Below are 17,763 nucleotides of genomic sequence, written 5' to 3' on the forward strand. Positions count from 1 at the left end.
TTATGTTGTGGTTCAGAATGTCAAAACACATACAGAGCTATGGAAGATAGTGCAGAATGATGTGCTGACAGAAATTACAGTTTTATATTTGATTCCAAAATAATCAAGAGAAATTTGGAAGCATATATGTGTAGAGCGTGTTCGGTTCTTCAGGACTAATCCTGCCAGAACTAGACAAATCTCAACTCACATATACATCTGTATGTTCTCATAAACTATGCTGTCATAAAGTCAACAAGAAAAAAATTAGTCAAGCCAAGATATTTTTCAGAGCCTCTTACAAATACAGAAGAACATCATGCTGTATTAGTCATCATTACTTGTCTTCTGAGTAGCCCACAATTAAATTGATGCTTGGAAGTGAAGAAAGTGTTGTCTGCCAGACAAAAGAGATGAAAACTAGTCTTGGTAACAGCAGAAATAATTATTAAAAAAAATAGACATATTCTATATGTTGAGTCACTGGTGAGTACAATCCCACAAATGAGCTCTTCCTGTAAGTCTGCAGACTGCTGGGTATTAAGTACTACTGTTTATCTACATGCAAGTCCCACAGTCTGGTTTAGTGATTTATTTCAGTCAGTAAAAATTCAAAAAGCTACCAGTCAAAAGCAGATTACCCACAACTACAGCATGTAATATGTTACAGTAGTTTTGCAATGTATCTTCTTTGTATGCCATATAATGTAATAATAGTGTTGCAGTTGTGATATTGCTGCTTATTTGTACATAATTGTTTTAAATATAATCCCCTAAAATGTGGGTGTAGAAGTATCTTGGGACTCACTACTATTTATGGTGTAAGTATTTCAGATGCATTTTTCACAAGGTTATGTGTACGAACAACATTAAAAGGATTTGATTTACACAAGCAGCTTAATACTTAAAAAGCATAATTCAGGAGGCTTAATTTAATAAGTATCAAATGATGTTATCTGATGATGCCTACATATCTAAATTCCTAAATTATCATCCTCTTAGCTGAGTTTACTTGCACCCATGAAGCTGGAACTACATTTCAGAATAGGATAAATTATTCTTCAGTTTTGACAAGGAAATGGTTATATTATTAGAGATGATAGTCTTTGTTTACCTCTGACAAGCAGTCTCATGTAATATTGATTGGCTTTCAACATTTTTATTTGAGTAGCTAGGTGGACAAATACCTACATGGCAATGAAGATGTATTATATCATTAATTATTTAATTATTCCATTTTTAGGTTTTAATATTTTTAATGTGGTAAATCTGTTATTCAACACACTTCATTTCCTTCAGTCTTTTGAACCTTTAGTATAAACTAAGTGATTTGAAACAAATAATATTTGTGAGTAACAGTGATGTGAGTTCAGCAGCAGTATGTTCTTAGCAATTAAGCAATACAAGCTATGTTCTTATCAATACAAGCAAATTTTGATTCACTTTCTGTGTCTTGATATGTAAGATTTGGGATCTGTGTATCCTGATTTATGTACTGAAGCAAACTACATCTGCTACAACACTTTGTATTTCTTATGATACTGTTCATGTTAATGGGAAACATCACCTCTGTTGTGAACTTGTGCTGTTTGAAAGTAAAATTCATTACAAAATTGTGGGCATATTTCATAAAATTTGTCTGGCGTCTATATGAAGTATTACAAAGCAAAATCCTTAGTCCTTGATGTTTAAGCAGGTAGATTTCTATATATGCAGTGTTAGCACTCGTAAGAGTTTACCCCAGTGTATAATAATGCCACCACTAACTACTTAAATAAACATGGGCTTCAGGGATTCATACCACTCTTGATTGAAACAGTATTGAGGAGTAGAAACTCCTTGAAATCTCTTAGAGCTTTTGTAATTGAAAAATTACTCTCATCTGTTGGTAAGTTTGAATAAAAAGTGTTTGGGGCTGCTAGGGTTTGAGTTCAAAGACTAACTGTGGTTTGCCAAGGCAAGAAGTAGGTAATTAAAGCAATGTTTATAGACACACTGAAAGCTTCAAAATGGGACAACTTTCAGGCTAACTTCTAGACTGGAAAGGAAAGAAAGTGAAAATAACCCACAAATGTATTAATGGATGTCTTATTGAATCTTCTAACAGTTCCTGAGAGTTTTATAGTAACTGCAGTTATTATCAGAAAAATGACTGTAAGAGTTATGTTCTGACATTTTCTGTGTATTATGTGGCTGTGAGTTGCCACACCAAACGCTCAATTCACAAGCCAGAACAAGACTTTATTATAAAGCTAACACTGCAGCCACAGTCTATTGTCTGAAAGTTGGCCTCTGTTATTAATTCATGCAGCACCACCAACAGGAATGACTTTGGACTTAAGGTTTGTGTTGCAGATCTCTTGGTGAACCATGAAGCAAAACAGAATTTTCTTTGTAGTTCTGCAGTATATAAAGTCATTGGTGTTAATAGTAATGACTTGATTTGTCTGCAAGTTTAAGAGATGTGATTTCAAAGACATGTACAAGTAGATGTATACACGTAAAATAACCAGGCACCATTTCTAGAAGATAACTAATTTTAATTATTTTTCATCTGAAATGTATGTTAAGACTTAGGCTTATTATTTTCTAAATATTTAGTATTGCAGGTAGATATTGAGATGTTTTCATAGCACTTAAAGGTTTAAGTGGGCCCTATCAAATTACATGTTGTTTATAGCGATGGCCTCCTGAATTACTGCAGAGAACACATGCCCATTATGAAAAATGCCTTGGTTATTCTAGGAGATCTGCTAGGAAGTATTGATTTGGTTATTTGGAGGTGAGCATTACTTACTTCAGTCTGTTTTTTTGTGGTTTTTTTTTTTCCCTTTAGCTTCTAGTACTTAGTGTCAGAACAAAATTTCCCATCTTTGAAGTAGTTTCAAAGTAGTAGTAATAGTTTGAAGTTCTACATTAAGGTTGATTTGAAAGTTCAGAGAGGGTCTAAGTTATACAGTTTATATCCAAACAAAACTTAATTTCTGTTAAATTCTTTGGGACAGGAAAATTGCCATTTGAATTGGTTTCTTCTGTAGTTGACATTGTTTAAAGGTCAAGTACAGATATTCTCATTGTATTCTTTATTTTCATGGCTGATCCAGGTGTGTAGTTGGAGGTCAGGACAGAGCCAGCCCAATTCCTTGCTGTTGCCATCAGGAGTGGCTCAATCTCCCTTTCCCTCCTCCCCATCTTCCACATCCTCTCCCAAATCATGCCTTTCTCAGGCTTGGACACACCCTGTCCTCCACTGACTCCTGTGCTCATGTGACTGCATAGGAAACCGGAGTGACTAAAATAAGATCGCCTGTTTTGCTGGGTGAGTTTTCTGCACTGAGTCAGCTCCCAGTGTGCTCAGAGAAGTGTTGAAGCCAGACGAGGTGGCAGCAGCAGGGCCCCACGCCTGGGAGGAGGAGGTGAGGAAGAAGCATATCATCCCATTTTAGCTGCAGCCAACTTTCAACTCACTTGGCTGTGTCACATCACTCTCTCTTATGAAATGACCTAGTTTATTTATCTATTTATTTATCTATTTATTTATGTATTTATCGTGATGTGCAGCTACATAAACATTTAAGAAAATGATAGTTAATGCCTGAGTATCTGCAAGTACAGTGCTTGGCCAGAGCTGAGCTGGAGTAATCTTATTGATTTAGAGGAATGGTTATACCACTTTCACAGATATACAGATTGGTGACACCAGCCAAACTGATTTATGAAAGCTTAATTGTGAACCCCAACTTAACAGTAACTTTAATAAGAGTTAGCTGCAGAGTTGTTTTTTTTTTTTTTTAATTGATTTAGGAGAGAGATTATTTATCGTTCCCTATATATAGTAACATGTTCTTAAAAACAGTTAAATAAGTGTAGGAGAAGACTTTTTAAAAGATGTTGTTGCTACTGGAGTTTAGTGTGCTTAACAAACTCATATCTAAAAGTTTTGTAGACGCTTATATGTCCATAAAAACTACCTGTGGGTCAAGAAAGTCTGTGTAAACTCATATTATATACTTCTAGGGTCAGTAGTAAAACGAATGTTTCTATTCCTTTTAGCTACTAATATTTGCTAAGAATAAAGGCAGAACTGCAATCATAGAAAGATAATAATAGTTACGCCCTCCTCTCAGGCTAGAAAAGATACTGTCAACAATAAAGGAGTTTTCATTCCAGGAATGAATTTATCCCTCATGTTATAAGGGTCGAAAGCTGCTCATATGAAGTTTTGTAAAATGGGTAAACATTAAAATAAAATTAAGTGCTTGGACTTGATCTACTCCAGGTTTATGGTTTTGGTGCTGAATTTTCCTTATTTCTTTTAATATTTTTCAATGAAAATAGGCATTTAAATAATATTGTTAAATTTGTGTATGTGTAACACCATTATTTTGTGTTGATAAGAACATTTTTCGACATACAAAGTTGTTAATTGAGAGATGTTACATTTATACCTAGTATTTGCTTCATAGAACCTGGGAGGGAGGGGGAAAGCAGGAAGGGACAGTAATTTAAATGAATTTTTTGGAACATTCTGGCTCCCTAAACTGAAGAATAGAAACATAAAAAGAGTTAATTTAATGCTGTGACTAGTCATTGTACAGGCAGAATTGTGATCCTTTTATTGGTCTATATTTAGGCTACATTTTTTTCTGCTCTTCCCTAAAGCTGTCTGTAGCAACTGTAAAATTCTTCTAAACCATCAGCAGTAGTGCAACATGTCCTTTCCTAAGTGAGCACTTTTCAGGGTATCATAAACTTTAATTAAATTAAATTTTTTTAGCGTGAGATTTGAAGGACAAAAATAGAGAATAAGAGATCACTGTGACATCATTTTCACAAAATTCTACATCACTCCAACGAAATACTTTTGCCAAAACATTTGTTGGATGTTTATACTTTCATTTTTTCAGCTCACTCAGTCACCCACATCTCCAGACATATATTCAGTGTCCCGTACGGATGCTTTCATTGCTGTTTGTTTGTAGTGTATCAAATCCAATTTTATGTTAAGTAGGTGGGTTGCCGATTTGCCAGCATGCCATTCTGGATTGGGCATTTATGAATTGTTTTTAAGCACCAAAGTGGACAATGAAAGCTTTATATCAGTTCCCCAATTAGGAGTAATCATTCTTGCTAAACTTTGGTAAAGAGCTGTAGTATGCGATGAATGTAAAGTATTCATTCCTGGGCTGTTTCTTTTTTTTTTTTTTTTCTCCCTACATTTTCACTTTAGTACATTTTGTCAAATAGTCTTATGCTGCTTGTTATTTCTGTTCATATTGCAGATTGAGAATGTTGATGTTTGCCTTAGCTTTCTGGCAGCCAGAGGCGTAAATGTCCAAGGTCTTTCTGCGGAAGGTAAGAGAAGCAGATCATCAGAACAAATCATTGGATTCTTTTTTCCTGAAAATTAATTTTCATAATACAAATTATTTGTACTTCCATACCAAACTGCAGCTGTCTTGAGTGGAATTCAAACGTAGATTACTACATTACAGTGAGAGAGAGAGTGTGAGAAAAATTTAGATTTCCCTTTAATTTTCCCTTGAAAATGAACCAAGAAATTCAGTATGTTTATGAAACCTAAGGCACATTTTAAAATAATATCTTTATGTTCAAATATATTAATCTTTTCATGTTATCTCCACAATATCAGATAGGTAGAGTTTTTTCCATGTATACATTTCTCATGTATGGGTTTGTGTATGGGTTTCAAAACTACAAACATCGATGTAAAAATCTTGCTCAGATGTGTAAACTCATGGAATACTATTTTTTAAGAGCATTTATTACCAGTAGTAATGTTGTAAGGATGCCTATGAAATTTATTGCATTATTTTGATATAATGTATTAAGTGAACGAGCAAATGGTCTTGCTGCTTATATTATAACCTTTTTTAATATATTAGTCCTTGCCTGATACACTTATAAATGTATAAAATCAAAACCATTAAAATACCAATACTTTTAATTAATATGTAATGTTTGCCATATTAATATAAAATTAAGTCAGGTGGATACTTTATCTTGTAGATTAATACAATGGATACAAGATTTTGGCCTGTAAAGGATTAAGTAGTTCTGCAAGCTGCTATGCATCTTCGAAATCCCTTTGACCTCCGTGGCTGCTGAAGCTTTTAGTTACTAACAAGATGCAACCTTATATTATTTTTGCACATGGTACAACTAAAAGATAGAAGGCAAAATACCTTTTTTTTTTTTTAGAGATGGTAAATTTCATTGATTTTTGGATCACAGAAGAAAAATCTTGAATGATATAGCTAGTGTTTGATTTTAAAATTAACTCAATTAACTCAATTAACTCACCATTGTCATCCTTCACTATCTAGTACCTTTCCAGTATCTTAACAGAAGTTTATCATAACTATAACATATGTACTGTCTCTTTTTCTATACTTCTCAAATTATGGAAAGATCCTTAACTGATTCAAAGGAACCTCTGTATATACTGTAGATATGATGATGGGATACTGAATATTTACATGTTGCCATTCATCTCAAAGCTGTTTAGAACTCAATTTTTCAGCAAAGACTATTTTTACATGCATACAAAATAAGAATCAGATTTGTGAAGAGCATAAATTTATTACATGAGAATACTCTTTGTTTGATACCATGACACAATACAACACCCGTTTTCCTTTCTACTTCATAAAATTAAAATTGGATTGCATTCTGTAATACATGCCTTCATTCATACCTTTTTTTTTGCTTTGGAAAATAATTTTTAAAAGATAGAAGCTTCAACTGTTTGGCATTAAGTGCAAATACTACCAAAAGCAATATTGCTATATAGTTTTAAATGCAAGGACTATTTTAAAAACACTTTTATTAATCTTTAAAACAGAATTTTAATAAGGCAGACTTTGAGTTCTGACGTAAGATTAAAACAAGTTTTGCTGTTTTGCAGTTAGTCGTGAGTCCAGTATAAATCTAATGTCTTTGTAGTGACATTAGTGCAAACTGACACAGAAGTGTGACTCCTTTAAATATACCATTTCTAGCACGTACAGTCCTGAACAATTTGCTTGAGGGGAAGGAATTGAGAAAAGCTGGCATGCTTTTTTATCATTAAATTATCAGGTTACCTTCATAGTGTTTTGTCAGCACATTTATGTTTAAAATTAAGTTTAGAAACAGGTAAGGCTGTTTCTCATAATAGGCTTTGGTGAATGTGTCTTGTCACATAAATTGGGTCATTTATTAATGCATCCTTCAGACAGTTTCTGGAACCGTAAACAATGATCTTAACAAAGATTAAAGATTTCACAACCAGTTTCCTACCTCATTTCAACACTTGAGCAAGGAGGTCTAGAACCAAAGTTGTTTTCCAGTCTTGACTGCAAAGTCTGTACTGGAGAACCCAAATGATAAATAATAAACCAGTTGCTACTAAGTAAAACACTCCCCTCCTCTTCCCTACAAGAGTTCAGTACGTATTAGAATTTTCATCTTCACAGGGAAGAAGAGGAAGTATGGATACTCAGAACAAATTTCCATTTTGCAAAGTACATGGTGAAGTCCAGGATGTGTTTGCTTTTGAGAAAAGACCGAGAGTCTAAGGGCTACAATGTTTGATGGTCTGTTCATGTATACGTTAACATTTCACATAATTTTATTAAAAGGAAATTAATATGGTTTAAAATACATTAATATGACAGTGCTTGTTTATAAACCGTGTTTTAAACATTACCTCAGAAAGGCTATGTAGCACATACAACACAATATTCAGATTTGCAGGAAAGACAGAAAGATTGTAATGTTAGGTTACAAGTCTACTGGCCTAATGAAAACCTTTCACAAGAAGCCCAGTGCCAAAGAAAATTAATAATGAAGATATGAACAGACCTAAGTGCTGCAGATAATTTCATTAAAGCCCCCTGAGTCGTCTTTTTCTGACACAGAGATCTGTTATGAGCAAAGAATAACATTAGCCTTTTAAAACCTTTATCTCAGGCTGGGCAAAGACAAAGAAAAAGGAATGGGATACATGAGGATGCTACTTTGAGTCAACAGAATTTCATATGGGAAGCTATTTTAGCCTCAAGTGAAAGCTGTAGTTTTGAAGTCTTTATTAATCAGTACTGGCAGTCTGACATAGAAACCTAGAAAATCGTGTAACTGGAAAGTTCAGAGATATAATCACACACCTTATGGTCACCTCTTTTTATGGTTGTTTTCCATTAATCTGCGTCTCTTATGTTCCTTACTAATTCTTGTGAATGCATATACACTTACGAACGAGGTTGTTACCAACTCTTTTCAATTTTTTTAGCAGTCATTATTTATTTCCACTGTGCACAGAATTTTACCAAGAATCCAGAAGAGGAATTGAAAGCAACTAGTTAGAAGGGAGTGTTCCTAAAGCCAGAAAGAATTCAGATTTTACTAGTTGTAAAAGAAGCTTCCCTGCTTCCCGAGAATCCTTGTACTTTGTTGCGTCTGTGTACTGTATTCACTTGAGATTATATACATTATATAAGGTTAGGTTTAACCTTCTTTATGACCACGCACATTTGACTCATCATGTGGACATTATGGAGATGTGTTTCTTGCAACAATGACACATAAATAATTGAAGATAACAAACAATAACATCAGCAACAGTTAACATGTCCCCAATTGTAGAGATAAATGCAGAAAGGCATAAGCATTATAGGTTTATGTACATAAATGTTTGAGTATGAAACTGTTACAAAGCTGAAAGTGTAAAACCACAGTTTTCACTCATTTCTCTTTTTTTTTTTTTAATAGAAATAAGGAATGGAAATTTGAAAGCCATTTTAGGGCTGTTTTTCAGTTTGTCTCGGTACAAACAGCAGCAACATCATCAGCAACAGTACTATCAGTCTTTGGTGGAGCTACAACAGCAAGTCCCTTCACCTGCAGCTGAAAGCAGCCAGTCCAAAACACACCAAGATATGCAGTCGAGGTAGGTTAAAAAGTTAATTTTCTTATGTGTAAAAACTTTTTATTTGCCTGTTCAAAAAGGAGATGTTCTTGTGGAAAAAAAAATAGTTCACCTAAAAAAAAGCTTAAAAGACTAGCTTTTCTTAATTTTTATTTTTGTACCAGTTATTTTTGCAATAGATGTAGGAAAACAATATTTATTTAAGTGTCTGTTTGGTGTTACGCTTGCACTTCTTGAGAGTAAAGCTACGGTGAGTGCAGAAAACCTTCCCAATTAAATTTAGTTCAATTTTTAGTTAATTTCAAGGCATTCTTCATATTTGTCTCTACAGTCCTTTGCACAGTAAGAGATGGTTAGCACATCCTCAGGTTAGAATACTGATTATTTTCATGTTTTCCTCACATGGGGAGGCAAAATAGAGGAAAGACACAATAGTTTCATTTATTATAAAATCTTTTTGTTCCCATGCATTGTGTTTTTGAGTGCCTAATTCTATTCGTGTGGTTTTTGATTTTTTTTTTTACTTTGAAGAAGTTTTTTGTTTCTTTTAAGAGGACAATTTAAGATATAGTTAGTAAAGCAAGAAATTCAACAGAAAACTTAACTGTTGAATTACATTATTCTCGGACGGAAGCTGAACAAATATTTTCAGAAAGTCGTTGCCTATTGGCCATGACAAAAGAATCAGTTTAAGTACAAATTTCTATTCAAATGGAAAGAGTGTTTTCAAAGTATACTTTACTGAGGAAGGAAAAAAAAAAAAAAAGCTATTCTCATATAGGGCTATGTAAAGTGAACTTTTAATGAAGAACTTTATACATTGCTCTGTAGGTATTAATACTTGTTTGTACTTGTTTGATTTAATATTTTCTTGTTTAAAAGATTTTGCATACTTCATTAACAATTGCATATCTAGAATGTGATAAATCCATGAGTAAAAGTATCAGACTACAATAATTAAATTTTGGTTCTTGAGTCCTTAACATCTAAAATACACTTTCCTGTTTATAGTAAACAGCCTATTTCTTCAGTTGAGTAAACCTTTTGCACTTCAGCCCAATAGAAATCTTTGCCCTGAAACTAAGAATGTTATAAAAATAAATTTATAGCAAAATGTTTTTGGTGGCATTTCTGATTACCTCATTTGATACAAAAATTAAGATACACTTGCATTTGCCTGGGACACTACAATGTGAATGCATTTTTTTTTCTTTGCTTCTGAAAATTAATCTCTTTGAATGCTTTTTCTGTGAAGTTTGCTATTAACATGTAATCTAGGGAATTACGGCACCATCTGGGAAGACTCTAAGCACTCTGAACATTTTCTGAAGTTGATTTTCTGCTTTCTGTAAGACATTTAAGAGGACATAACATCTTGTTATTCAGAAATCAGATGTTGTTTTCTATCATAAGGAAGATATTTTGATTGCGGGTCTAGAAGTGTTCACTGCTTTAATCAGTGGAATTAAGGGCTTAGCCAGCTGTATGCAAATACCTTTGGTTATTGGGTTTTGTTTAGAATTTAGTAAAACTGAAACATTTTCTGCTTTTCCAATTTAGCCATGGTGTATTTTTAATAAAAATAGTTATCATGTTCCTTTGTATATCACCACTATTGCAAGGAATTCTGTTTGTCCAAAAAAGCTTGGAGCAAAGGAGTTGTTTATGATTTGGAAGACAGCGATTGCACACTAGTCCTTTGTCTGCTCAGGAACGGTCGGCAAAGGGGGGATGGAATTTTATAAAGCTTTCCTTTCATTATAATTTCCCAAGATCTCACGGTCCTTCAGTGCGTATTTCTCCTCTTCTCCTTTGCTATGAACATACTTCATTATGGAGAAAGGCAATCTTTCTGTGTCCAGAATCCCAGTTTTCATACTTTCATAAAGTGACATCCCAGGATGGTTTAACGGGATTTCTACTTCCATCAGTGTGCTTTAGACTTCCTACTTTAATGCTGGGAGTGTAACATCACCTCATTCCTTTATATTTATATACATATTGTTGATAGTTATTTATAATCATATTTCAGCTACAAAATTTTTCAATGTAAAAAATTGTTATGCCAAGATTAATACTGTCTTTCTTATTTCCTACCTATAAACTGAATGCAAGATTTTGTCTGTTTCCTTTCACATACACATAAATTGAATTTTTCTCACCAGAAATTTCTGTACTGTCTGAGAGAGTAAGATTTTCTCTACCCATACATTTTCCATAAAGGCTGTAAAGATAAAGAAAGGTCCCTAGTTCTGAAAAGTGTCTGAATGAAAGATTTTTATCTTCTGTTATAAATGCTTCTAGTATTCTGAGCAGTTAGCAAAACAAGGAACTCCAGAACTTAGAAACAAACAGAAATACAAATATATAGAAATATATGGATTTTTTTAATATAAATTTTCTCTTTCATTTGCCATTGTTTTGAAGTAATAATAGGAAATTACAATTACATGTCCACTTCTAAGAAGAAATTACTGCATTTGAAAAATACGGTCTCCTCAAATACATGTGCATATACAAGTGTCTTTTGATTTAAACTGCGTATAGAAGACTTAGCAAGCCTTCCCTTCATAGCAATCATATAATTTAACTCTATATTTTTTTCCATCAAAGCACATATTTTGGAAAATCAAAATGATTTCCAAGCAGCCTTTTTAGTCTTAAGCTAGTAATGAGTAAATAGAGGATTCCATTTAGATTCCATTATTTCCAAAATATTAAATTAATAGAAGACAACTCCTTTGATGGGATTCATCTTGCCTGCCTTTTGCTGTGGACAGGTAGCTTACATGTCTCACAAGGCTAATTTCTAAAATATGATTGCTTTCATGGCGACCATGTCTCAGCATTAATTACAGGGGTAACTAGATGACCTTTAAAGGTCTCTTCCAACCCAAATCATTCTATGCTTCTATGATTCCATGACTGACTGATTTAAGGGCAGACTTTCCAGAAGGTCCTTGTGAACTTATATACTGTTTCATTTGACACTTGAGACTTTTAGATATGTTTGAGAAAAAAAGTATTTTCATACAGATTCTTGAACCTTCCTCTTTCATTGAATGAAGAATAATAAGAAGTAGTAAAACCTAAGGTGTGTAATAAAGTCACATTTTTTTCCTATGTTGTTACAAATAATTATTAACCCAATAATGGATAATCTAACTTATATCAATAATAGAGTAATTTTGCATTTTTTTTCTAAAATAGTGGTGATAAAACTAGCTATTTCATATTAAAGACAATTTATTACAAGTTTATAATGCAGCAATGACTCCCTTTCTCTATTAGCCTGTTGCAGTTCTAAATGTGCCTTTAAAAATTCTTAATATGTTCTGTTTTCTTACATTTTATACTGTGAAAAGTATATGGTGTATATATTGGGAAAATTATTTGGGAAATACACATAACAGAAATTCTTTTCCATTAATTTGGTCTGTGGTCCTTTATTACCTAGCAATAGTTCTTTTGGATTTTCCAGAGGAGCAAGTAAAATCACTTCATTAGTAGGGCAGAAGTGAGATAATGAACACAGTAGACAATGGCACATTCATGTTTACTCAGTAATAGCTTAGTTCTTCAAAGCTATTTTGACTAAATTTTAAAATACTTTCTGAAAATTATCTTATGGGTAGATGACAAAAAATATTTTTGAACCATTATGTAAATTTAAATATGCTTAGTGTGTACCTGTTCATATGTGTGTGCACATACAGGCAGAACCAAAACAAATATACTATATATTATATTATATTATATTAATATTAATATTTTATATATATGTATATATAATATATATATAATATTATACTATATTATATACTGAAGGGCCTAGAGGGTAAGATGTATGAGGAGCGGCTGAGGTCACTGGGCCTGTTCAGCCTGGAGAAGAGGAGGCTGAGGGGGGACCTCATCGCAGTATACAACTTCCTCGCGAGAGGGAGTGGAGAGGCAGATGACCTATTCTCTGTTATCACCAGTGACAGGACCCGTGGGAACGGTGTGAAGCTGAGGCAGGGGAATTTTAGGCTGGACATCAGGAAGAGGTTCTTCACCGAGAGGGTGGTTGCACACTGGAACAGGCTCCCCAGGGAAGTAGTCACTGCACCAAGCCTGTCTGAATTTAAGAAGTGTCTGGACCGTGCACTTTGTCACATGGTCTAAACTTTTGGGCAGACCCGTGCGGTGCCAGGAGTTGGACTTGTTGATCCTTATGGGTCCCTTCCAACTTGGGATATTCTATGATTCTATGATTCTATATATTTTACAGACTTTTTGCTTTCTATATATTTTACAGACTTTTTACTTTTTAAAAACACTCCGTTTCACATTTCATGTTACGATTAAAGTCTTTGAAAGTATGTCTTTATAATTGCAGATACTCTTAAGTTATATTATTCTCAGGTCCTAACAAATGTATCTACATTTGGTCAGTGTGACAACACTTTTGTGTTCCTAATCCCATGTAATCTGTCCCTAACCAAGCTCAGAATTGTGAAAAGTGTACACACAGAAGCGTGCAAGATTCTGCATGTGAAAGAGTATCATTGGCCTATGTAATTCTAAGCACAACAGCTAAATTTCAAATTAAAATGTAAAAAGAAAGAAGAAAGTTGATTTATGGTAAATGGAATTTCATTGCAAAGAATATGTTTTATATATGGTAGACTGTAATTTTGTACTGCTAAGTATAAGAACTCTTAAAATGATTTAGACAATTAGTGGAAAAGTCTGTGGTAAATAATAAATGGTAACTCAGGGGAGAGAACAGTTTTAAATAGGATTTCTGATTTCTTTTTATCCTAAAATTTCCTACATTCTTGTATGACTAGTTGTGGGAATTGAATACTTCAAAATCTGAGGTAGGCACTTCACTATTTAGTTATGACTTTGTTGCTGCTTTGAGATTTTGTTAAAAAAAAATACCGTGCTGGTGGCCTTATTTATATCTGTCAGTACAGATATATGACAACAATGGTTACATTATATTTTTATGCTTCACTTTGCTAGTGGATTCCATTATCACAGCAATACATCTAAACTTTCTACAGTGATGATCTTTCAACCACCCAGATACTAAGAGAAAACACATGTGGATGAAAGAAGTTCTGTCTCATTTATGGATTAGGCAGTAACTGGTTTCAGTAAGCTGTCAGCAAAATTCCACAAGACGGACAAACTATTTTATCACGTACCGGAATGATGAGCACAGCTTGAGGTCCAGATGGATTTTGTTAAATTTGTTATATTAAAAGAGCACCCTGGTTTTCCTAAGCGCATAAACAAAGTTAGGTAGCTGATTTCTACAGGCAGTTGCATATATAACTAATGTAATGAACTCGGTTTCATGTTGCCTCCCTCTTAGAAGTACTGGGGAAAAAATGAAGCATATTGGACACACAGCTTGTGCTGTGTGAAACAGTAATGCAAATGTAGTGGTTATGATTATGAATTTAAATAGCTCCATGCCAGAATACTGGCAATTCCTATGCCAATCTTGGTTCCACCACTATCAGTTTAGAAAAAAGCCTTTATTTCAGTATTCATGAGGTTTAAAATACAACCTTAAGAGTCAGTGCAAAGTGCATTGCACTGACAAAGGCTAAAAAATGAAATGTGCGAACAGTTGTTTCTTGTTTAATCGAAAGCAAAGTAATGAACCTAGTCTCTTCTCTATCCTTAGCTCTGGTCATTGCTAGTCACTTGGTTTTAATGAAAAGAATCAGGTATGCTGTTCCTGCTTTGTCCACTAAAGAATCATTATTCAATGACTGCAAAGAAGAAAAATCAGGAAAAGGTTTATTTCTTCTTTTACTAGTAGGGTTCTGAACAGACAAACTATTAGCCAAATCTGATGTGTTTTTATGCATCTGGGAGATAATGCAGAATGAATTGCATTGCTTAGTGTGATTGCACAGGTATGTGCAGCAGCTGACCTTCAAATGGACCTTTGGCCTTTCATTTTACTTTAAATGAGATATCCTTCTATCTTCAGAATCAGTTCTGGCCCCCTTCCATACCTTAAAGACACAATCATTACAGTCCTTACAATTTCCAATGAAAGGAACTTCTGATGCCTTTACAGACCAGGGCATGAAGTTCTTTCATCCTTGTAGTCCTGATCAGAGCCCAGGTAACTAAACTATGTAGTATCGCTGTGTACTAATTACATCAGTTAGCTGTGTGCCTAAACAAATAGGTTATATGTAACAATGTTGAGTTGCGTAAATCAGAGATTTATTCCTGTGATAAGCACTATATAGGTTATTGGGAAAAGTGATTCTTCTTGCATATTCCATTTGTTTACCTCACACAAATATCAAATTTATTTACACATTTTATATAACTCTTATTGCATGCTGGAGATTATTGCAATTTCAGGTGTTCTCTAGGCCACATCTATGATATTTTGGCAGAGCAACATCTAAAAAAGACACCTTCATTGCCTCCTAAATATTAAGATTTCTGTCAGTTTCATTTGCAACTATTTTGATTTATTTTTTTGTCTAAAATGGCTGTGTTTTGACACAGTATGCAAAGAAGCATGAGCAGTATTTGTAGTTTCATAATACACCCTTCTGTTGCAGATGACCAACTTAGAAATTACTGTACTCAAAAGGGATACTTTCTGATGATGGCATATTACTGTCCTTTCTGATAACCTTCATACAGAAAAGACAGAACAATGCAATAGCAACAATGTATTTTTCACATACCTCTTCCCTGTAGCCCATCCTCTCTAAGATAAGAAGATAAGTAATAATATTGCTAAAGTTTAACATGAGGAAAGAAAATGAATTTGAAAGGGACTTTCAATTTCTGAAAGAAATGGTCTCTCTTATAGCCATAAGATAATATAGCACATAGTAGAGGGGAAACACATAAAATATAAAAATGTAAATGTTAAAGGATTATATATCATCTTAATAGCTTTTAAGATTTCTTTAAACTTTTTAACTCTTATTTAAACTGATCTCTCAGAAAGTGATCTTTTACCTTCCTACATAATTCTATGGGCTGGTTCTGAAAATCTTGTTCTTTATTGGTTGTGTTATTTATTATGTTCTGCAGTTCTTCTCTGCAAAGTATCTGATGTTTTTCTGAATATCTGCTTTAGAAACTTGTGACATAGTTACTCTGATTTCTCCTGTTAATAAATTAACTCTGCCGCCTGCTTATTTTTTTCACTGCTCTTGTTCTGTTTGTATTTCAAAATGCAACTGTCATCCTTTCTTGTTGTCTGTTCTTGCAGTTTTCAAAATAATGTTTTAATTTAGTTTAGTGACAATTTCCATTCTGTACACTTCAGATATTTTCATTGTCTGGCACTTCTCTCCTTTGCCTCTGATCACTCATTACTTTTTATATTTCAAGTTTGATGCACTTGGGCTGTAATTTTCACTGCGGCTAATCCTGATCTTGTAGAATTTAATAACAATTTTTTCATTCATCTTTGTAGCATCAGAATCCAATATATATATATATACATAAAAGGAAAAGAAGACTTAGAATATAGAGATTTTCTCTTCAATCATTCTTTGTTGCTCTGCCTTCCCTCTCCATACTAATCCATTAATTCTTCTCATTCTCTGAAAGTGAGTTCTCATGAACTTTTGTCCATGAATCTTTCTTTTCCTGGCACCTATGTAATTCTGATGGCTTGCAAACATTTGATGTTGCCTTATTATCTATTCTAAAGCAACATGTTTTTATTTATTCCTCAACAGATTCCTTGCTGGCAGTGTACAACTTGATCTTTCTCTTGCATTCATGCAACCCTTTTAGTCAGTTTCACATTTGTACTGTTACTTTCTTTGCTACTGTCAGTCCTTTCTGTCCACTTTATCTCAATATTTTGCAGACTGCTGCAAATGTGATCTTCTACTATTGTTCTTTGGCAGATATCAGTTAATGAAAGGACATTAACTTTTTTTTGCAGCTATGGATGCATTTCTCTCCTCTCTTCATTGACAAAAAAAAAAGTAAAAAAAAAAAGTAAAAAAAAGTTAAAAAAAAAAAAAAGTACAAGTCCATACACTTCCAAAGAAGTGCAGGCAGTGTTGTTTATATAATTAGTGTCCACAGAAAATTGGTTAAAATAGAAATGAAAAAATGAGCTTACTTTATATTTAAAATTTACCACACTTAAAAGAGAAACTTCATCAGCTTAGGAAAATTTCTTATATATGTGTTTGGTTTTTGGTATGTGTTTTTGAAAATACTTATACATAGCTAGTTGTTGGTGGAAGTTTTTCTAATTTCTTTATACTGCATAGATCTTTACTGTATTAGAGTGAATGGGGAGATCCAACAAAATATACTCTTGAGTATACTTTAATACCTTAAATAAGAACAGCCTTAATTACATGTTAATTGGTTGATTGATGCAGGTTTATAGCAATCCCAACCATTCTTTAGGATGTATTGATGAATATGGATTTTCTGGAAATCTGTGAAAAGTTTCAAAAGACAATGGTTGCAGATTTGAAAGTACAACAATTTCAGGCTTTGTGGCAGCCCCTTCTTCCTTCTCTTTAAGAGAAACCTCTGTTACAGTTTTATTGTGCTGAACTGTGATACAGAATGGTGGCATACATTGCTGTATAGATCATCTGACATATTATTGTTCAAGATCATAAATGGTATAGAGATAAGGTCATAAAAAGGTAAGCTGGATCCCCAAGTGCATAGCCCTAATTCTGGTAGCAGGTAACACACTGTTGGCTGATTTGTTCAGAAAAAATATATATTTTTTTATTTTTTATTTTTTAAAGATTTTTTTTGTGCTGTTTGAGGTGAGTTACATGGCAGGTTAAGCACAGTAGATAACTAGCACCTTTTCCACTTTGTTGATA

General features: G+C 33.5%; 1 protein-coding gene across 37 annotated transcripts in view; it reads left to right on the forward strand.

Moving 5' to 3' along the window:
* The window catches only part of NAV3 (neuron navigator 3), a 494,795-nt gene that overhangs the window by 327,245 nt on the left and 149,787 nt on the right, over positions 1 to 17,763 (forward strand). For 28 of the 37 annotated variants that reach the window (XM_050715385.1, XM_035544026.2, XM_035544019.2 and 25 more), the window contains 2 exons: positions 5,262 to 5,334; positions 8,752 to 8,929. In XM_050715385.1, the coding sequence (XP_050571342.1) occupies positions 5,262 to 5,334; positions 8,752 to 8,929 (251 nt within the window). Of the gene's footprint in view, positions 1 to 3,032; positions 3,396 to 5,261; positions 5,335 to 8,751; positions 8,930 to 17,763 lie in introns of those variants that run through there. The other 9 variants (XM_035544050.2, XM_035544044.2, XM_035544046.2 and 6 more) reach the window with 4 other exon arrangements.

Source organism: Cygnus atratus, chromosome 1, assembly GCF_013377495.2.
Source record: "Cygnus atratus isolate AKBS03 ecotype Queensland, Australia chromosome 1, CAtr_DNAZoo_HiC_assembly, whole genome shotgun sequence".
NCBI classification, from domain to species: Eukaryota; Metazoa; Chordata; class Aves; order Anseriformes; family Anatidae; genus Cygnus; species Cygnus atratus.